Here is a 22,886-nt window from a genome sequence, read left to right as displayed (position 1 = left end):
CCCATCTGTTACTCATTTTTATGCACACATTCTTTCTCTCACTCTCCTTTTTCTCCCTCTGTCCCTCTGAATATACCTCTTGCCCATCCTCTGGGTCAACCCCCCCCCCCCCGTCTTTCTTCCCGGACCTCCTGTCCCATGATCCTCTCGTATCCCCTTTTGCCTATCACCTGTCCAGCTCTCGGCTCTATCCCTCCCCCTCCTGTCTTCTCCTATCATTTTGCATCTGCCCCTCCCCCTCCAGCTTTCAAATCCCTTACTCACTCTTCCTTCAGTTAGTCCTGACGAAGGGTCTCGGCCTGAAACGTCGACTGCGCCTCTTCCTATAGATGCTGCTTGGCCTGCTGCGTTCACCAGCAACTTTGATGTGTGTTGCCAACATAGTATGCCCACATTGTTCAGCAACAACAACAGCATCATCAATATTAATTGCTTATTTATTCTACTGTTCATCTTTGCAGTTGCATAGTTTGTCTTCTGCATTCTGGTTGAACACCATAGTTGGGCAGGCTTTTCATTGCTTCTGTTATAGTTCTATAGATTTGAGTATGCCCACAAGAAAATGAATCTCGGGGTTCTATATGGCGAGTCTATGTACTTCGATAATAAAATTTACTTTGAACTATGATCATCTCTGGAACCATTAAAACAAGTTCTGCCTCACCCAGTTTTGCACTTGTTATCTCAATTCAGCCGTGCCTAAATGATTGTGTTCTCATATGGCTCAGATGTCAAATCTTATTTCAATGAGTTCCCTTCTTATTTGTTATTCCATATAACATATAACAATTACAGCACGGAAACAGGCCATCTCGGCCCTTCTAGTCCGTGCCGAACTCTTACTCTCACCTAGTCCCACTGCCCTGCACTCAGCCCATAAAACCCTCCATTCCTTTCCTGTCCATATATCTATCCAATTTAACTTTAAAAGACAACATCGAACCTGCCTGAACCACTTCTGCTGGAAGCTCGTTCCACACAGCTACCACTCTCTGAGTAAAGAAGTTCCCCCTCATATTACCCCTAAACTTTTGCCCTTTAACTCTCAACTCAATTCCAGTTGGACAAGTCTCATGGACAGTTGGACAGTTCAGTACTGTGTGTCTAGCATCCATGAATTTAAATGTTTAAATATTGGCAGTTACTTCATCAACTAAAGATGGGATTTTGAGTTCACCTTTGTGCATCTCTCTTGTTTTCCGAGATGCTCCCAACATGTTCTCCTTAAGCTTTTGGACACTTGCCCTGTTACTGACTTATGAGACTGAATCAGAATCAGGTTACTACTGCAAGGCTCCTGTACCGCTTTATTTTTTGGAAGCATTGCATTTGAAGATGTCCATGATGCTGTGGAGCCTAGTGCCCATAATGGAGTTGGCTGAATTTGCAACCTTCTACCACTTTTTCTGATCCTGTGCAGTGGCCTCTTCATACCAGACAGTGATGCAACCAGTTATCCATGATACATCTGTAGAAATCTGCGAGAGTCTTTGGCATACCAAGTGTCCTCAAATTGCTAATGAAATATAGCTACTGTCGTGCATTGTAATTGTATCATTATGTTGGGCCCAGGTTAGATCTTCAGAGATGTTGACCGCCCCCCCCCAAAAGAATATTGAGACTGCTCACCCAAGCAATTCTGCAGGTGCTGAAAATCCAGGGTAATGTGCACAAAATGCTGGAGGAACTTGGGTCAGGCAGCATCTATAGAGAGGGATGAACAGTTGGCGTTCATAAACAGAGACTGTGTTACTTTTCATCATTTCATTGTTGCACTTCCTGATGACTTATGAAATTAATCCCCTTTTGCAGCATCGTTAGAATACCCAGATGCCTGTTAAATGATGTCAGTGTTCACTGCCTAGGCTGATATCTTGAGCCATCCAGTGCATTTTATTTTGATTTACAGATGCAGCACAGTAACAGTTATGCCTGGCCCCTAGAGCCCACATTGCACAATTACACTGATGTGACCAAGTAACCTGTACATCTTTGTAATGTGGGAGGAAACCCACGTGCTCATGGAGAGAATGTGCAAGCCCCTTACAGTCAGTAGAAGGAACTGAACCCGGTTGCTGGCACTGTAATAGTGTTACACTACCATGCTGCCTGCATGTGGTTAGGCCTGAGTTAATTTTCACCCTCCGGCATATTTCAACTGCAATTTGTTGAGAATATCAATTCTTCCCATTTAATTTCTGCGTGAATGATCCTTTGGAAAAGGACAGCTTTTCCATCCAGCGGATCCCGTGATGGACCATGCTGGATGGTGGAAAGGGTGAGCAATTTCAAGTTCCTGAGTGTCAGATCTTTCATATGCTCAACATATACAGTTACAAAGAAGTCATGACAGCAGTTGTATTTCATTAAAAGTTTGGCAGTTGGTAGATACCCAAAGGCTTTAGAAAATTTCTACAGCTGTATCATGGAGAGAATTCTAACCAGCTGCATCACCATTTGATATGGGGGACCACTGCAGAAGATTGCAAAAAAGTTGTGACATCAGCCAGCTTCATGGGCTCCCCAGCATCCAGGGCATCTTCAAAAGGTGATGACTCAAAAAGGTGGCATTCATCATTAAGGACCCCCATCACCCAGGTCATACTCTCTTCTCATTGCTACCATCAGTGAGGAGCTTCAGGAGCCTGAAGACAGACACTTAATGATTCAGGAACAGCTTCTTCCCCTCTGCCATCAGATTTCTGAATGGACAGTGAACCCATGAACATTACCTCACTATTTTATTTCATCTCATTCTCCACTACTTAATTCAATTTTCTCTGTAATTTATACTTGTAATTTATGGATTTTTATTTTTTTATTGCAATGTTGTGCTGTGGCAAAACAACCAATTACTAATAATCTACTAACCGGTACGTCTTTGGACTGTGGGAGGAAACCAGAGTGCCCGAAGGAAACCCACATGCAGATGGAAAGAACTAGAAACTTTCTGACAGAGGACTCTGGAATTGAACTCCGACTCCCTGAGCTGTGATAGTGTCATGCTGACCGCTACACTACATAAAGCATGCTTCCCATTGAGCATTTCTGGCCTATCTAGAGGTGGAATTAATCAGTGACTGAAAAGGAAATCAATGTAGGACATGGCTGAGGTACAGTGAATACTTAAGCCTGTATTCCTAGCTCATTCAGAAATTTAACTGCTACTTCATTTAGGTCCATGAGTAGTAACTTTCTTGATGAAGGCCAGTTGTACTCAAAGTGGATATATCTGCTTATAGATGCATCCTGGGTGAAGGAAGGAAGCCAGGGAGGAAATAGCATTGGTCCTTTCTCCTTTCTGTAATGAGGAGTGTCATGTATTAACATGTTGGCATGAAGAAAGAGGCAATGTTAACTACAGAATGCTATTCTAAAAGTGATGTAAGAGTTCACATCTAGGGATAGTCATGCATGTTTGTTAGAAGTGCCTGACAAGGCAAGTTCAAACTAAATTTATTATCAAAGTCATTAGGTCAACATATATAACCTTGAGATTCATTTTCTTGAGGGCATTTTCAATATATCCAATAAAGATAATAGAATCAATGAAAGACCAAACTGCAAATAAAGGAAAAAAAGTAATAAATAAGCAATAAATCTCAAGAACATGGGATGAAGAATCTTTAATTGAGAAAGTGGTTAAAAAGTATACAATATCCTGAGTTTTCTGAAGGGAGGCATAAGAATACAAGGGCAAGGAAGTCATAATAAATCAATTTCAGGCGGGACATTTTAAGAGTGGATTTACCAGAATGATAGCAGGGTTGAAGGATTTTTTGTATTGACTGCAGAAGTTGGAAGAAGGGTCTTGACCTGAAATGTCAACTGTTTATTCATTTCCATAGGTGCTGCCTCACTTGCTGAGTTCCTCCAGCATTTTGTGTGTGTATTGTTGTTGGAGAAGTTGGAGATCTCCTAGAACAACAGGTTTAGGGGACATGGTAGAGGTAATTAAAATAATGAAAGATATGGACAGTAGATAGAAACTACCTATTTGGTGGAGAAATTGAGAGCTAAAAGATGTAAATGTAGATTGGCTCAAGGTGTCGCCACAGTGACCTAGGGTCTGGTGTGCATTGTAACAATAGAGGTAGCTTTTTTACTTATTAATACTTGTGCTAACTGCTATGCTACAGTAGTGCCTAAGTTCAAACCAAACTCACTCAAGTGAAGAACTTTCCCATCACTGACTTGGGCTTTCAAGATGGTGGACAGGTATTGGAATATTGTGAAGTGAATCACTTGCTGCAGGATACCCAGCATTTGACTTACTCTTGTAGCCATGTCATTGGAAGACAGACTGGTATCTGAAAGGAAAGAATTTTGGCTATAGAGTGATGGGCTATCTAAACTGCTGTTGCTCCAACAGACTCAGTGACGTGGGGGAGCGTCAGGTTGTACAGCCTCTGGTAGTCATTCTATGATCTGAGATCTTGGAAAGTTTCATGTATGAATCCAATTGGTATTGGTGGCACCATAGCGTAGAGGTTAGTGTAATGCTTTACACTGCCCAGCTATAATCAGGGTTCAATTCCCATTGCTGCCTGTAAGGAGTTTGTGCATTCTCCCCATTATAATGTGAATTCCTCTGGGTGTTGTAGTTTCTTCCCACATTCCAAAGATCTGTAGGTTAAGGTTATTAAGTTGTGTGTATGCTGTGTTGGCGCTGAAAGCATGGCAACTCTTGCAGGCTGTTCCCAGCACATCCTCGGACTGTGGTCTTTGATGCAAATAACACATTATATTGTTTTGCTGTATATAACACAAAGCTAACCTTTTATCATTGCCCTTTGGGAAAACTTGTTACTGATGTGGTGGCCCTGAATTCCAGATAATTGTTCCTGTTTTTAAAAAAAAATCTTGGGAAATCCCAGTTGGCAGACAAATCTAGTCTAGGTGGCTACATTGATCCTGACCTAATTGTTGATGGCTTCTGTTCCATAACGTTCTTTTGGCCTTTGGCAAGAGTTGGTTTATGTCCCATGAAAGTGTGCAGTATGTGGACAATCTTCTTGTGTCATTACCAGGTTCTGACTTGCACTGTGGGTTATTCCAATATAACAATTACAGCACGGAAACAGGCCATCTCGGCCCTTCTAGTGCTGAGCTCTTACTCATGTTGGCAACCTCCTGGATAGAATCCCGAAAGACTTGCATTTACAGTAGATTCTGGTTAAGATTCTGGAGAGGAGACGGAGCAGGTTTCACCGAAGAGACATTCTGTAGTGATCACTAAATCAATTGTTTGGAATGGAATGACCTTGCCTGGTGTCTCAGGGCTGGGTGTGTCTGCACCTGGGTGCTGCCCCTCCTCCACCCTGATCATTCCCAACATTCTTTGCTCCGTCAGATTTACAAACTCGCTGCTGCACAGTGACAAGTATAGTACTGTGCAAAAGTTTTTAGGCACACTCGGCTCACCTGTGCTTTATAAAGTCGCAACATTACATCCTTCTGTATTCCAGTCGTCTTGAAATAAATGCTAACATCGTGTTTGCCTTCTGCAAATTCAAACTCAACTGCAAATTGACCTTTAGGGAATCCTGCACAGACTCCCAAGACCCTTTGCACCTCCGTTTTTTTTGTATTTTCTCTCTGTTTACAAAATAGTCAAACCTTTCATCTACCAATGTGCATGACCATACATTTCCTGACACTGTATTCCATCTGCCATTTCTTTGCCTATTCTCTTAATCTAAGACCTTCTGTAGTTCCTCTACTTCCTCAAAATTACCTGCCCCTCCACCTATCTTCATATCGTAATGCAAGATTTGCAACAGGGCCATCAATTTCATCATCCAAATCATTAACATATAACGTAAAAAGAATCAGTCCCAATGCAGACTGCCTGTGAAACACCACTAGTCACCGGCAGCCAACCAGAAAAAGCTCTCTTTATTCCAACTCTTTGTCTCCTTGCCAATCAGTCACTGCTTTATTCATGCTAGAACTTTTCCTGTAATACCATTGACTCATAGCCTCACGTGGTACCTTGTCAAATACCTTCTGAAAATCCAAGTACATAACATCAACTGATTTTCCTTTGTCTATCCTGCTTGTTATTTCTTCAAAGAATTCCAACAGATTTGTCAGGAAATACTTTCTCTTGAGGAAACCATGCAGATTACAACCACCTATTTTATCATGTGCCTCCTAGTACCCTGAGACCTCAAACTTAATCGATTCCAATATCTTCCCAGCCACTGAGGTCGGACTAACTGGCCTATAATTTCCTTTCTTCTGCCTCTCTCCCTTCTTGAAGAATGGAGTGACATTTGCAATTTTCCAGTCTTCCAGAGCTATTCCAGAATGTGGTGATTCTTGAAAGATCATTACTAATGCCTGCACGATCTCTTCAGCCACCTCGTTCAGAAGCCTGGGGTGTATACCATGTGATCCAGGTGACTTGTCTACCTACAGACCTTTCAGTTGCGCAAGAATGATCTCTCAAGTATGGTAACTTCACACACTTCATGCCCCCTGAAAACTGGAACTTCCACCATACCGCTAGTGTCTTCCACAGTAAAGCCTGATGCAAGATTCTTAATTTAGTTTGCCATTTTGTTGTCCCCCATTACTACCTCTCCAGCATTGTTTTCCAGTGGTCTGATATCCACTCTTGCCTCTTTAACACTTAATGTATCTGAAGAAACTTCTGTTATTCTCTTCAATATTATTAGCTTGCTTGCTTTCGTATTCCATCTTTACCTTAAAAAAAAAGTTGCCTTCTGTTGGGTTTTAAAAGTTTCTCAATCTTCTAATTTCCCACTAATGTTTGCTCTATTACATGCCCTCTCATTGGCTTTTATGTTGGCTTTGATTTCTCTTGTTAGCTATGGTTGTGTCATCTTGCCTTTAGAATACTTAAGAAAGGCTCTCTAAGAATAAGCCAGGAAATTATAGGCCAGTGAGCCTGAGATCAGTAGTGGGAAAGTTATTGGAAGATATTCCAAGAGACCAGATATACAAATGTTTGTATAAGTATTTGGATAGACATGGACTTATTAGGGATAGTCAGCATGTCTTGTTTAACCAATCATGGAGTTTTTCAAGGAGGTTTACCAGGAAGGCAAAGACTCGGTATGCAAGGTCTTGCAAGGTTGGTGGTCCTGCATGGGAGATTGGTCGAGAAGGTTCAGTCACTTGGTATCCAAGATGAGGTAGTAAATTGGATTAGACATTGGTTTTGTGGATGAAGCCAGAGAGTGGTGATAGATGGTTTCCTCTCGGACTGGAGACCTGTGACATCTGGTGTGCTGCAGAGAATGGTGCTGAGTCTGTTGTTTGTCATCTATATCAACGATCTGGATGGTAATGTAGTAATCTGGATCAGCTCTCTAATGCTTCTGTGCCCTTGTAAGGCAACCAGACCTGAACACAATACTTCTAAGTGTGGTCCAAGCAGAGTATTATAGAGATGCAATCTTACCTTGTGACCCTTGAATTCAATCCCTTGTCTAGTGAAGACAAATACACCATATGCCTTTTTAATAACCCTAGCACCTTTGAGGGATCTGTGTATGGGGACCCCAAGATCCCTCTGTTCCTCCTGCATGGAATCCTGCCATAAACTTTGTACTCCACTTTGGAGTTTAATCTTCTGAAGTGTATCACTTCACACTTACTGAACTCCATATGCTTCTTCTCCACCCAACTTTGTATCCTGTTGTGACCTATGACAACCTTCTACTCTCTCCACAACACCAACCTTTCGTCGTCTGGAAATTTTCTAAGCCACTCCTCCACTTCCTTGTCCAAATCATTTATATATGTATATTTTTTTTTAAAAATCACATATCAGGGTCCCAGAACTGCTTCCTGTGGAGCATCACTGGTCACTGACCTCCAGGCAGAAAACACTGTCTACAAGCACCCTCTGCCTTCTGTGGGCAGGCCAATTCTGAATCCTCAGTTAGGTTTCCCTGGAGCCCATATCTACTCTACCTTGACTACTTGGATGAGTCTACCTTGGAGATCCTTGTCAAATGCCAGAGTAAAATGCATCTACACCACATCCACTGCTCTATCTTCATTAATTTGTATTGTCACCACCTCAAAACTCAAACTAGTGTCATGAAAAATGGCCTGCCTCTCACGAAGCCGTGCTGACAATCATCGTCCTATGCTATGTCATTTGACTTGGGGGCAATCATGGTTTCATGATCGTTCTTGGCAAATTTTTCTACAGAAGTGGTTTGCCATTGCCGCCTTCTGGGCAGTGTCTTTACAAGACAGTTGACTGCAGCTATTATCAATACTCTTCAGAGATTGTGACCACTGGCACCAGGTAGACGTAACCAGAACTTGTGATCTGCACCAGTTGCTTATGCATTCATCCACCACCTGCTCCCATAGCTGCACGTGACCCTGACTGGGGGCAAAGCAGCTGCTACTTCTAGCCCAAGAATGACCTGCAGGCTAGTGGAGTGCCTTCCACCTTCTTTGGTAGAGACGTATCCCACCCTGCCACCCAGTGCTGATGCTGACAGTGCCTAATGCCTAATCAGACTATGCTTCTCCAAGTGCTCAAATCTATTCTAATGTTTACATAAGTTTTGAATAAAACCTCATCAGTCTGAAATCTTTACTCCTGATACACCTCATTTTTCAGTCATGTCAGTACTTTCTTAGATCCGATTCTCTTTCTGCATTGGGTAACTGGATTTTGTGCTCTAGGCACACAGATCACTAAAGTCTACTAGGCTAGAAGGTGACAGTGCTCCCTTGTGCCTTTCAAAGTACAAACCTTTTCACAGTGCCACCATAGCATAACATTTTACAGTGCCAGTGATCAGGGTTCATATTCTGCTACTGTCTGTAGCGTTCTCCCCATGACTGCATACCTTTCTTCTGTGTGCTCTAGTTTTCTCCCACATTCCAAAGACGTACAGACTAGGGTTAGTCAGTTGTGGACATGCTACGATGGCACTGGAAGCGTGGCAACACTTGCGGGCTGCCCCAGCGCATTCTCGGACTGTGGTCATTGATGTAAATGATGCATTTGATTATATGTTTCAGTGTACATGTGACAAAGCTTGTCTTAGAAAAAAAACTTCCCCAATATTCTTTAAAATTGGGAACATGCATAAAAGTACTATTCTTCTCCAACCTTTGCGTTTCCCACTTCACCTATCACCTTCTAGCCTCCAGTCCCTCCCTCCACCTTCTGTTTCTGTTATTCTGGTGACTTCCCCCTTCCATTTCCGTCCTGAAGAAGGGTCTCTGTCCAAAACGTCATAGTTCTAGCCATAGATGCTGTCTGACCTGCTGAATTCCTCTAGCATTTTGTGTGTGTTGCTTTGCTTTTCCAGCATCTGCATATTTACTTATGTCTATTTTTATAAGTATGGTGCTTTATTCACAGAAAATGAAGATGAAGCTGTGGTTGACGTTGGTGCTGATATTTGGTGTTGCTGTGGTCTTTGCTGAAGATGATGACGATGTTTTGGAAGACGAACTTGATGAAAGTCCAGTAACAAGTGAGGCTGAGCCAAGTACTCCACCGCCACCTAAGGTGAGGCTACCTGAGGATTCAGCACTCTGCTTAGAATAAACATGAGGTTTCTAAACTTTTTTTGTCTGTTGTTTCCCAGTTGATCAGATGATTCAACTTGTTGGTTGTGCTGAAAATGTGACCTTCACTTAGTGTCCAGATAATCAAAATCCTACTTCACAAAGGGATTCTAATTGATCATTGCCAGTCCCAGCTCTTACAAGCAGTCCACCATTATTCTTTTACTAAAGTCAATAGACAATAGGTGCAGGAGTAGGCCATTCAGCCCTTCGAGCCAGCACCGCCATTTGCTGTGATCATGGCTGATCATCCACAATCAGTACCCTTTTCCTGTCATAGTCATAGAGCACTATATTACAGAAGCATGCCTGTCGGCCCATCTAGTCCATGCCAAACTATTGATCTGCGTAGTCCTATCCATCTGCACCCCAACCACAGCCCTCCATACCACTCCCATGTATTTATCCAAAAGATCTTAAATTGTGCAATCAAACCTGCCTCCACCACTTGCACTGGCATCTCGTTCCACACTCTCATCACTCTGAGTGAAGAAGATCCCCCTAGTGCTCTGCAGTATATCTCTAAACATTTTTCCACTAGCAGTTGCATGTAGACAGGATGATGAAAAAGTGTTTTTCAAAATCTTGAGGCCGCATTGTGCACAATTTTTATTCGCCCTGTTACAGGAAAGATGCCGTTAATCTGGAAGGTGTGCAGAGGAGAATTACAAGGACACTGTCTGGACTCAGGCCTGAACTATAGGGGAGGGTCCCTTCCCCTCCGATCCTGCTGAAGGGTCTCTGCCCGAAATGTCAACTGTACTCTTTTCCATAGACACTGCTTGGCATGTTGAGTTCCTCCAGCAGTTTGTGTGTGTTTGGATTTCCAGCATCTAAAGATTTTCTCTTGTTAGATAGAGGTTGGGTAGGTTAGGACCATCCCTTGGAGTGTGGGAGACTGGAGGATAACCTTGCAGATATGTATAAAATCCTGAGCCATAGATAGGGTGAACACATTAATGAAGGTAGAGCTGTAGATATAGTGTATATGGATTTCAGCAAGGCATTTGATAAGGTACCCCTTGCAAGGCTTATTGAGAAAGTAAGGAGGCATGGGATCCAAGGGGACATTGCTTTGTGGATCCAGAACTGGCTTGCCTACAGAAGGCAAAGAGTGGTTGTAGATGGGTCATATTCTGCATGGAGGTCGGTGACCAGTGGTGTGCCTCAGAGATCTGTTCTGGGACACCCTACTCTTTGTGATTTTTATAAATGACCTGGAGGAGGAAGTGGAGGGATGTGTTAGTAAATTTGCTGATGACACAAAGGTTGGGGGTGTTGTGGATAGTGTGGAGGGCTGTCAGAGGTTACAACGGGACATTGATAGGTTGCAAAACTGGACTGAGAAGTGGCAGATGGAGTTCAACCCAGATAACTGTGAGGTGGTTCATTTTGGTAGGTCAAATATGATGGCAGAATATAGTGTTAATGGTAAGACTCTTGGCAGTGTGGAGGATCAGAGGGATCTTGGGGTCCAAGTGCATAGGATGCTCAGAGCAGCTGCACAGGTTGATTCTGTGGTTAAGAAGGCATACAGTGTATTGGGCTTCATCAATCGTGGAATTGAATTTAGGAGCCGAGAGGTAATGTTGCAGCTATATAGGACCCTGGTCAGACCCCACTTGGAGTATTGCGCTCAATTTTGGTCACCTCACTACAGAAAGGACCTGGAAACCATAGAAAGGGTGCAGAGGAGATTTACAAGGATGTTGCCTGGATTGGGGAGCATGCCTTATGAGAATAGGTTGAGTGAACTTGGCCTTTTCTCCTTGGAGTGACGGAGGATGAGAAGTGACCTGATAGAGGTGTACAAGATAATGAGAGGCATTGATTATGTGGATAGTCAGAGGCTTTTCCCCAGGGCTGAAATGGCTAGCACGAGAGGGCATAGTTTTAAGGTGCTTGGAAGTAGGTACAGAGGAGATGTCAGGGGTAAGTTTTTATGCAGAGAGTGGTGAGTGTGTGGAATGGGCTGCCGGTGGAGGCGGAAACGATAGGGTCTTTTAAGAGACTCCTGGATGGCTGCATGGAGCTTAGAAAAATAGAGGGCTATAGGTAAACAACAGGAATTCTGCAGATGCTGGAAATTCAAGCAACACACATCAAAGTTGCTGGTGAACGCAGCAGGCCAGGCAGCATCTATAGGAAGAGGCGCAGTCGACGTTTCAGGCTGAGACCCTTCGTCAGGACTAACTGAAGGAAGAGTGAGTAAGGGCTATAGGTAAAGTCTAGGTAGTTCTAAGGTAGGGACATGTTAGGCACAGCTTTGTGGGCTGAAGGGCCTGTATTGTGCTGTAGGTTTTCTGTGTTTCTATGAAAGTATACAATATTTTTCCCTGTGAAGGGGAACTAAAAACTAGCGTGTGAGTTTAATATAAATTTGTTGATCTCTTAAACACGAGATTTTGAAGATGCTAGCATTACAAAGCAACATACAGAATGCTGGAGGAACTCGGCAGCATTTGTGGAGGGGAATAAGCAGTCAATATTTTGGGTTGAAACCCTTAATAGAGGCTGGAAAGGAAGGGGGGAAAATGCCAGAATAAGGAGGGTCGGGGTGGGGGGAGGAGGAGGACAAGCTAGAAGCTGATACCTAAAGCTAGGTGGGTGGGGAAGGTGGGGATGAAGAAAGAACTGGGAGGTGAAAGGTGGAAAAGGCAAAGGGCTGAAGAAGGAATCTGATAGTGAGAAGTGAACATGGGATAAAGGGAAGGAGGAGGGGCACCAGAGGAAGGTGATAGGCAGCTGAGTGGAGCTGAGAGACCAGAGTGGAAAATTGAAGAACGAAGGGGGAGGGGAAAATTTACCCTGAAGGAGAAATCAATGTTCATGCCATCATGTTGGAGGCTACCTAGATGGAATATGAGGTGGTGCTTCTCTAACCTGAGGGCGGTCTCATTATGGCAGAACAGGAAGCCATGGAGTGACGTGTAGGAATTATCTTTCTCTTGTTCTTTAATGAAGTAATCTAAATTTGTTTAAAAAAACAAGTTGATAGATAGCCATGTCCCTGAAAGGAAACTGTTAATGGAAAAAAAAACTGAAATTACTATCTTCTAATCAACTTAGTGCTAAAAGACCATGAAAATAATTGAGATTCTAGGTCTCTCTGTTAAGTTATTTACAACAAAGAAGTGTGAGGTTGTTTGGATTTGTCTTTGGAAATCATGCTTCTGATAAGTGTGACTAAATGCGATTGTGGTTTTGTCAAACAAGTCAGTAATTTTATGGAGCATTTATAGTTTTCCCACTCTACCAGATAGCACTGGGAATTGGCTGGGGCATCAATAGCAACTGGAGGCAAGGAACATGTCCCTTCTGAAATTTCTCTTGCTTTGGGTGAGCGTTAAAATGCTCTTTTTTGCACTTGTAAATTTTCATTTGAGAAGGAAGCCATTTGGTCTGAACCCAAAAATGTTTATCCCATTTCTTAACTGTAGCTCTGGAAGATTTGTCTTGTAATCCTATCTGTAACAATCCGGGCTCACCAGTTCTTTGCTGAGGAAAATGAGTCTTTCTCTGTTTGCTGTACTTGGGTCCCCCATACAATTTTATCTTCTAGCTAATTCTTCCTTCTCTCTGTTCCAGAGAAAGCAATCGTAGCCTAGATTTCAGAATCTGACACTGAAACTTCTTGTTCTGCAGTAGCTGTACAGTGCACTACATAAAAATCATTGCTATAAGTTACAACAAGAACTATTAAAAAAATAATTAGTGCAAAGAGGAAAATAGTAATGTTCATGGATTCAGGGGCCATACAGAAATCTAAAGGCAAAGGGGAAGAAGCTGTTCCTAAAACGTTGTGTGTGTATTCAGGCTCTTGTACCTCCTCATAACTGGGTCTCCAGACCTAACAATGTCCTTGTATGCACTCTAATGCTGCCCCTTACTCACTGTAGTGATACTTTCTAATCCGAGCATGTTGCTCATGCCAAATGTTTATTATTCTCTCATGATCTCATCACTTTTATAAATTGTCCTTCCACCAATTAAGGTAAAATACCCACATGCTGCTTTAACCATCTCACGTCTTACTAGCATGAGGGGTTGTTGTTCAAAATCTCAATTTCTTTGTGTGAAATTCAGATTTATTTATCACGTTATAAAGTGGAATGAATCATTTGTATTGACAACCACACTCAAATGTGCGGGGGGGGGTGGAGCTTGCAATAATGCTACGAGCCCTATGGATGAATGTTTCCGACACCTCTCAGAGTTTGCTGATAAGGAAGATGTTCCTTCTTCTCACCTCCTACCCCTATCCTGCAAAGGAATCTTAGACCAGGGCGCAGAATAACACAAGCAGTAACAGCAAAAGAAGCTCCTTATCTACACTTAGTTGAATACTTGTAATTGTTTGGGTACTAAAGTGCACTTTTTTAACCTTTTAATTTTGCCTTGCAGGTCACTTATAAAGCTCCTGTTCCAATTGGACGAGTGCACTTTGCAGAATCATTTGATAAAGGCACTTTGGATGGGTAAGGATGATTCCTTGGGCATCCAGTGTGAGAGTGTGGAGTTGGGTCAGGGAGAATAGCATCTAGGAAGCTATATAGTTCTGAGTAGTTGATTTCCTGTGTTCTACTTCAATTCTGTCTGGACATAGGAAGAATGGAAGGTTATTTAATCAATGGACAGACTTGATGGGATAAACAGATGCTGTGAAGTGCATTTCCTGGTTGGAGAGTAGAATCACTAGTTACAGACATTCAGGGCTGGGGTAGAGAAGTTTTCTTCACATGAAATGCTCTAAATAGTTTGGAATTTTTCACCTCACAGCTGTGGCTGGTAGGTCATTGAATACAAGTCCGAGATTTGAAGAGCAATGTGCAGTGCTGGAAATTTCTTAATTAAAAACAAGAGGCTGCAAATACTTTGAGTCAGACCACGCTGGTGAGAAGAGAAGGCCTGAGTATCTATGGAGCCACGAGACTTTTCCTGAGTATTTATGTCCCCATCCAATCAGGCAGAAGATACAATGGATTCGAAGCGCAGACCTCCAATCTCAAGGACAGCTCCTATCCTTGTATTAGACTACTGAACAGACCCCATGTACGATAAATGGGTTTTTCACCTCAATTATCTCATTATTGTCTGCATGTACTGCACTTTCTCTGTAACTGTACACTTTAGATTCAGAGTTGGGGTTATTAAGTTGTGGACAATCTGTGTTGGCAACGAAGCATGGCAACATTTGTGGGCTGTCCCCATTACTTCCTCCTCACCTATTGCCTATCAGCTTTTACTCCTTCCTCTCCTCTTCTGGCTTCTTCCCCCTTCCTCTCCAGACCCGATGAAGAGTCTTGGCCCAAAATGTTGACTCTTTATTCTCTCCATAGGTGCTGCCTGACCTAATAAGTTCCTTCAGCATTTTGTGTGTATGTTGCTCTAGATTTCCAGTATCTACAGAATCTGTGTTTATTCAACAAAGGATAATTTTTGGCGACCACATTGCTGTTAGCAGCAAGTTAATAAAGCTTAGAAACTGTAGCATGATTAAGGAAACTGGAACTGATCAGGAAGTTGGAAATCAGTCATAACTGGAAAAAATGAGTTGTCTGTTTCTTATCAGTATCTGCAGTACCATCTTCATACAACTGTGTGGGAGAACACTGGAATGGGTGTAATGTAAAAACTATGACAACAGTTTATTTTGCAAATTCTCTAAAAATGATAACGTGATGAGATCATAATTTATTGAATTTGATTGATATGTAGTCATTGGTATCCAGTCATGAATAATAGGAACCATTATCTCTGAGATAAACATTTAACAACTCATCCAAAAATCAAGCTGACAAATTCAGCTCTCCTTCAGTACTGAATTTGGCATAGATCTTTATCTTTAATTTCCTGCTGTTACTTTGCTGAGTGAGAGGGATCTGCATTGCTGACCACTGAGCCAACACAGTTTGAAATGTAACTTTCAATTTTGAAGACATTGCAACTGTTCACTCTTCAATGTGCTGGATGAATAAAGCTGTCTTGTTTAATATTGAGATTGAATGGTATCACTGTCTGTAATAACTCACTCATGTCTTTGCATTGTAGCTGGGTCCGATCCAAAGCCAAAAAAGAAGACACTGATGAAGATATTGCAAAATATGATGGTGAGATCACATTCTATATAGCCTCCAAATGGAAAGACATCCTTTTAGGACAGAATTGAGGAGGAATTTCTTTAGTCAGCCGCTGGTGAATCTTCGGAATTCATTGCCAGAGTCGTATGTGGAGGCCAAGTCATTGGGTGTATTTAAAACAGAGGCTGATAATTTCTTGATTAGTAAGGGCTTCAAAAATTATGGGAATAAGGCAGAGGTTGAGAGGGGTATATTAAATCAGCTGAGATCAAATGTCAGAGCAGACTCGATGTGCCAAATGGCCCAATTCTGCTCTTGTGGTCTTAAGTATCTTTGTACAATATTAAAGAAAAGCGTTTTGTTGGAGCTGAGCTTGTATCATTAGTAAACAAGATCAATCAGGTGGTTTGATGTGGGTTTTAGAGATTGTGTCTTTAGAGATCAGATGTATTGAATACCCAACAATCATGGTACATTGGGGCTGGCAGCTGTGGGGAATGAGCTATATTACAAATTACTATAAATTGCACATTTAGACGGAGACGTAACATGAAGATTTTTACTCATGTTTGTGAAGGGTATGAGAAATAAAGTTAATTCAGTTCAATTCAATTCACTCAAGGTTGATGTATAAAGTATGTATTTTCTTCAGGAAAGTGGGAAGTGGAAGATATGAAGGACACTAAACTCCATGGGGACAAAGGATTGGTTCTCAAAACTCGTGCTAAGCATCACGCGATTGCTGCTTTGTTGGACCAACCATTTGTGTTTGAAGATAAGCCACTTTTTCTTCAGTAAGTATGTCAAGTCACATAGACTTGTGGGCAGGATACCCAGCTTTATCGCTCAAATTATTGGCCAATTTTTTTAAATGCCACCTAGCTCTGGCTGAGTTTCTTCCATTTAATATGAGGACAGATGCTACTGTTTCTGATTCTCAAATGCTTTGTAGCTAGTTTATTTTTTTATTTAAAGATGTAGCATGGAAAAGCCCTTCCAGCCCTTTGCGCCACACTGCCAGCTCACCCCAGCCTAATCACAGGATAATTTACAATGACCAATTAAAGTACTAACCAGTTTGCCTTTGGACCATGAGGGGAAACGGGAGCACCCAGAGGAAACCCAGGCAGGACGTAAAACTTCTTGCAGAGGACACTGGAATTGAGCTCCGACACCCAGAGTTGTGGTGCTCAATGTCATACGTCTCCCTAATAACTCATCTGAAAATGATGGTTTGAAATTTTAGTTCTGTACCTTAGCTGACTTTAGAATCTCTTGTTTGATTAACTGCCCATTAATCTTTTTTGATTTAATTAGTGTTTGTCAATAATTGGCATAATTAATTTCTATCTCCTAGTACCTTATCTAATTCAACATAAATGTCCATGCTTTTTATCTCAAGACTGGCCCTCCAGTCTTTCTCCTTGCAACAAGCATATTTTGGTGTGTGCTCACTCTGTCCTACTTGTTCATTAACTGTGATGCTTCCTGACTGGTATTGAACTCTTGTAAAACTGCTTTTAAAAATTCCCTTTTTCTCAATTCAGTTGTTTTGGAAACTCCCAACACTGTAACCTCCTTTAGTTATGAACCAACCTAGATTTGTGTTCAAACAGTTTTGATACTAATGACTTTCGTATAAAGATCAAGCTTGGCTTTATTTGTGACATGTATGTTAAAATGTGCATTGAAATGCATAGTTTGCATCAAATCAAATTGGCAAGTTTTGTGCTGGAGGCAGCCCACAAGAGTCACCATGCTTCTTGCAGCAACATGGTAGGCTCAGAACTTAATGAACCTAACAGGTATGTCTTTGGAATGTGGGAGGAAACCAGAGCACTTGGCAGAAATCCACGAGGTCACAGGTAGAAAGTGCAAACTTCTTACTGACAGCAGTGGGAATAGAACCCTGATTGGTGATCACTGGTGTTGTAAAGCGATGCACTAACTGCTATGCTACCATGACTTCAGTTGTGTGGCCCCTTAATGTTTATAAGTCACTCCCCAAACTACTTTACCTTATCACATCTGTTTCTGCATCTCTGGAGTCTTGCTGTACAGACGGTTTAGTCGCATTTATTCCAGTGTTCTCTGTTGAGGATCTTGTCTGCTTTTTGTTTTGTTTTGGCAGATAGTGCTGTTGCTAGTGAGCTCTGGTGACCCTGTGTGTGGAGTTTTTGTTCTCCCTGTGGCCACGTAGGCTTTCTCTCAGTTGCTCAAGACTTTCACCCACATCCTAAAGATGTGCTGGTTAGTTGATTGGCTGCTGTACATTTTCCCCCATGGTGTAGTAGGTGGCAGGGGAATCGGAGAGGGTTGATTGTCATGTGTAAGTGGGTAAGTTACGGGCAGTGGGACTGTTGCAAATGCTTTGAGAGCCATAGGTTTGAATGGCTGTTATTATGACATAATGCATTGTCAATATTGGAGTTTGGAGCAGCTGTTTTGCGGGGGTGGGGGGGAAGACTTGTTCATTGTCATAGTAAAATGATTTTTTTTAATGGTTCAACATGAAATGTTTTTATTTCTTTTCAACAACAACCCCTGCCCCTCCAACCAAACATTTTAGGTATGAAGTGAATTTTCAGAATGGAATTGAATGTGGTGGAGCATACATTAAGTTACTGTCGAAAACCAAAGACCTAACTCTGGTGAGTGGAAATTATTTGCCCTTCCTCTTGCTTTTGCTTGCTAGAGTTTTTAATTCAGATTTGATGTGTAAACGGAAATTATACCATGCCAACCTTGACTCTAGATGACCTAGTCTAAATGGTGCTGAAGGATCAGTTGGAGGTGCTAACTTAAAATTAATGTAAAATTAAGGCCTCCTCTGTTCTCTAAAGTGTTATTCTGCCTAGTGCCATCAACACGTACTTGGACTATATTCCTCCATACCCCTCCCATCCATGTTCTTATCCAAGCTTCTCTTAAATGCTGCAATCAAACCTATGTCCATCACTTCCACTGGCAGTTCGTTCCACATTTTCACCACCCTCTGAATGAAGAAGTTCCCACCCAGATTCTTTAACATTTTGCCTTTTTTTTTTAATTTTATTTTTATTTGGATAAGGAGTTCACAATTATCATGTACTTTTTTCACACATATAACCTTTTCCATTTTTTTATATGTATAAAACTACAATTATTTATACATTCTTAAGTACTCATTGAGATGATATAAAAGCAAAATAAACATTTAAATAGATAATTATGTACTGTGGTAAATCTAACCTATTAGGCTAAGTAATGAAATTAGTTGTTAAGAAAAATGGTAATAATAGTTTCCATACAACCCTTCTGGACCATTTCCACTGGTCCAAAATGTTGCATACAAGCCTATATACCAACCATTGTAGGTGTTTATATCCCAATTTGTTCGTGCTTGTTCCTGCCCGCAGACATAATTATCCAATCCCTATGTACTTATTTACTTAATTTTTTCATTTTTTTTAAATCCCTTTCCCAAATCTTTCCCTTTACTTGTGTTAATTCTCTATTTTCCAAAAAAAAACAACAAACATTTAGACTAGGGGTGCTTACGTTAGCAATATTACTGTGTTGATGAGAAGAGCAATATAAATCATAACATTTTGCCTTTCACACTTAACCCATGACCTCTAGTTGTAGTCGCACCCAGCCTTAGTTGGAAAAATCCTGCTTGCCTTTACCCTGTCTGTATTATAGTGGTGACTTGAAAACAAACCAGAACCTCTGAGACACTAAGCCAGGGTAATCAACACTGTTTTTCACACTTCCAAATAGCGATTTTCCAAATTGAGAAAGATAGTTTGATCCTTTATTAGAAAACCAGCAAAGACTGGTAGCGATTTTAAAAACTACTGTAAGTAAAGTAGCAATATAACTGTCTAATTAGCGTAACTAAGCGTTCCAATTGGTGTTTAAGTTGCGATCTAGTTTGCGGTTAATGAAAAAAATCATTCCCCATGTCTCATCCCCTCTCCACTAGACTAAACTAAGAAAAAGTGTGAATAGGTAACTACTCATTTGCTTCTACCATCCAACAACCCTTATGACAGATTACCATAATAAACGTGACACAAAATACAATACAGATAGAAAATAGATGCGTGGCTCTTACATATACCCCTCATAATTTCAAATACCTGTGTCAAATTGCCCCTCATTCTCCTACATGCCAGGGATTAAAGTTCTAACCTATTAAACCCTTCCCTAGAGCTCAGGTCCTGGTAACATCCTTGTAAATTTTCTGTTCTCTTTCAGTCTTTCCGATATTTTGCCTCACCAACTTCTTAACAACTTCAATATAATATTCCAACTTCGGTGGTCTATAATTTGATTAATGAAGACTGGTATGCCAAAAGCTCTCTTTACCTGTGTCGTCAGTGTTTACCTCTTAATCAGTAGCACTTGATAAGTTCCTGATAACACTTCATAAGTGACTGATATAGTGCATGGGTATCTTGAAGTTATGAACTGGGCTAGATAGATGCCTGCTGTATTTGCACAGCATGGAACTGCAGAAAATTTGGATTTGGAGCTGGTGCCTAATCTGCATTTTATGATTGTTTTGGTGGTTTTTATTTTCGTACTCCAACATATCCTGTTTACCACTGATATATCGACTGTCCGTCTCCCTCCACAGTTGCTGCCTGACCTGCTGAGGTTCTCCAGCAGCTTCAGTCTCTTGTCTTCGTTTAGCTTCCTGTGCCTACTCTGCTCTGTAAACAATCAGCCATGACCTTATTAACTCAATTCCATTTTTTATGCTAATCAAAAATCCCTTGATTGCTCTAAAATACTATAATTAAGTTTATTCAGTGATTGTGTCTGCACAGCCACCTTAGATAATTCCGAAGATTTACTACTCTCTGGGTGAAGAGTTTTGGGTCCTACTTGTCCTGAAATACCAGTTCCATTGGCAGATACATTCGGAGCATTTAAGAGGCAGTTAATGGATGGATGACAAATGGAAAATTTATGTGTGAGGAAAGGGTAAGATCTTAGAATTAGTTAAAAAGTCAGCACAAAATTATGGGACAAAGAGCCTGTACTATGCTGTAATATTCTATGATCCCTCATTTTGAGGCTGATCCTTAGTTCTATCAGCTCAGCCAAGGGGAAACCATGCCTGTATCTGAGAATTTTTAATGAGATTGCACCCCATTTTTGGTACAGAGAGTTAACGCCTCTAACTCCTTAGAAGTTTGTGAAGATTCAGCATGACATCTAAAACTTCAACAAACTTCTATGGATGTTTGGTAGAGAGTATGTTGACTGGCTGCATCACAGCCTGGTATGGAAACACCATTTCCTTTGAACAGAAAATCCTACAAAAAGTAGTGGATATAGCTCAATCCATCACGGGTAAAGCCCTTCCCACCATTGAGCATAACTTCACGGAGTGAGGTCACAGGAAAGCAGCATCCATCATCCTACCACTCTACTTGTTGCTGGCATCAGGACCCACAGAGCAGTTTATTTTGAACTTTGAACCTGTACTCAGTATTTTAGGGGTGGTTACACTTTCCCTATATAGTTAGAGCAAGATATCTCATAAAAACATAACATAAATAGGAGCAGGAGTCGGCCATCTGGCCCATTGAGCCTGCTTCACCATTCAATAGGATCATGGCTGATCTGACCATGGACTTGCCTCCACCTACCTGCTTTTTCCCCATAACCCTTAATTCTGCTACTATGCAAAAATCTATTCAACCTTGTCTTAAATATGTATACTGAGATGGCCTCCACTGCTTCATTGGGCAGAGACTTTCACTGATTCACCATTCTTTGGGAAAAGCAGTTCCTCCTCATCTCCGTCCTAAATCTACTCCCCTGAATCTTGAGCCTGTGTCCCTAGTTCTAGTCTCACATACTAGTGGAAACAACTTTCTTGCCTCTACCTTATCTATCCCTTTCATAATATGTTTCTGTAAGATCTTCTCTTATTCTTCTGAATTCCAGCGAGTACAGCCCCAGGCGATGCAAACCCTCTTCATAGTCTAACCCTCTCATGTCTGGAATCAACCTGGTGAACCACCTCTGCAATGCCTCCAAAGCCAGTATATCCTTCCTCAAGTAACTGCATACAGTAGTCCAGATGTTGCCTCACTAGTACCCTATACAGTTGCAGCATAATTTCCCTGCTCTTAAATTCAATTCCTCTAGCAATGAAGGCCATATTCCATTTGTCTCGATAGCCTGCTGCACTCCCAAGTCCTTCTGCACAGCAGCATGCTGCTATTTTTTACCATTTAAATAATAATCTGATCTTCCACTTTCCTTCCGATGTGGATGACCTCACATTTACCAACATTGTACTCCATCTGCCAGACTCTTGCCCACTCACTTAACCCATCTATATCTCTCTGCAGACTCTGTATCCTTTGCACAGTTTGCTTTTCCACTCAATTTGGTGTCATCAGCAAACTTGGATACACTACACTTGGTCCCCTCTTCCAGATCATTAATATATATCGTGAACAGTTGAGTGCCCAGCTCCAATCCCAGCAGCACACCACTCACCACTCACCACTGATTGCCAACCAGAGAAACACCCATGTATCCCAACTCTCTGCTGGTTAACCAATTTTATATCCATGCTAATACATTATCCCCAACTCTTTGCATGCTTATCTTATGGATAAGTCTTTTATGTGGTCTCTTATCGAATGTCTTCTGGAAATCCAAGTAAATAACGTCTATCTGTTCCCCTCTATCCACTGTGCTTGTTAAATCCTCAAAGAACTCCAGTAAATTTGTCAAACAGGACCTGCCTTTGCTGAATCCATGCTGCATTTGCATGATGGATCCATTTCTTTCCAGATGCCTTGTTATTTCTTTTAATGATGGCTTCCAAGCATTTTCCAACTACCAGATGTTAAACTAACTGGCCTGTTGTTACCTACCATTTGCGTACATTCTTTTTTGAACAGTGGCATGACATTTGCCATGTTCCAAACTGCTGGGACCTAACCAGAGCCCACAGAATTTTGGTAAATTATCACCAAAGCCGCTACAGTAACTTCTGCCATTTCTTTCTGTACCCTGGGATGCATTCCATCAGAACCAGGGGACTTGTCTGTCTTCAGGCCCACAAGTTTGCTCAGCACTGCCTCTTTAGTGATAGCTATTGTATCAAGGTCCTCACCTCCCATTGCATCCATATCATCTCTGTTCGGTGTGATAGACATGTCCTCCACTGTGAAGACCAACACAAGATTCAAGGCCTCGCCCATTTCCTCATTA

The 22,886-nt window shown here is 41.6% G+C and overlaps 1 protein-coding gene across 1 annotated transcript in view; it reads left to right on the top strand.

The window, feature by feature from the left end:
- The window catches only part of canx (calnexin), a 61,032-nt gene that overhangs the window by 3,793 nt on the left and 34,353 nt on the right, over positions 1–22,886 (top strand). The window contains exons 2-6 of the mRNA XM_063053064.1: positions 9,368–9,517; positions 13,981–14,054; positions 15,628–15,686; positions 16,309–16,450; positions 18,226–18,307. Of these exons, the coding sequence (XP_062909134.1) occupies positions 9,371–9,517; positions 13,981–14,054; positions 15,628–15,686; positions 16,309–16,450; positions 18,226–18,307 (504 nt within the window). The 5' untranslated portion in view covers positions 9,368–9,370. The remainder of the gene's footprint in view (positions 1–9,367; positions 9,518–13,980; positions 14,055–15,627; positions 15,687–16,308; positions 16,451–18,225; positions 18,308–22,886) is intronic.

This window comes from Mobula hypostoma, chromosome 7 (assembly GCF_963921235.1).
Source record: "Mobula hypostoma chromosome 7, sMobHyp1.1, whole genome shotgun sequence".
In the NCBI taxonomy this organism is placed as follows: domain Eukaryota; kingdom Metazoa; phylum Chordata; class Chondrichthyes; order Myliobatiformes; family Myliobatidae; genus Mobula; species Mobula hypostoma.
The sequence above is the reverse complement of the archived record's forward strand: the minus strand, read 5'-3'. Positions and strand labels throughout refer to the sequence as shown.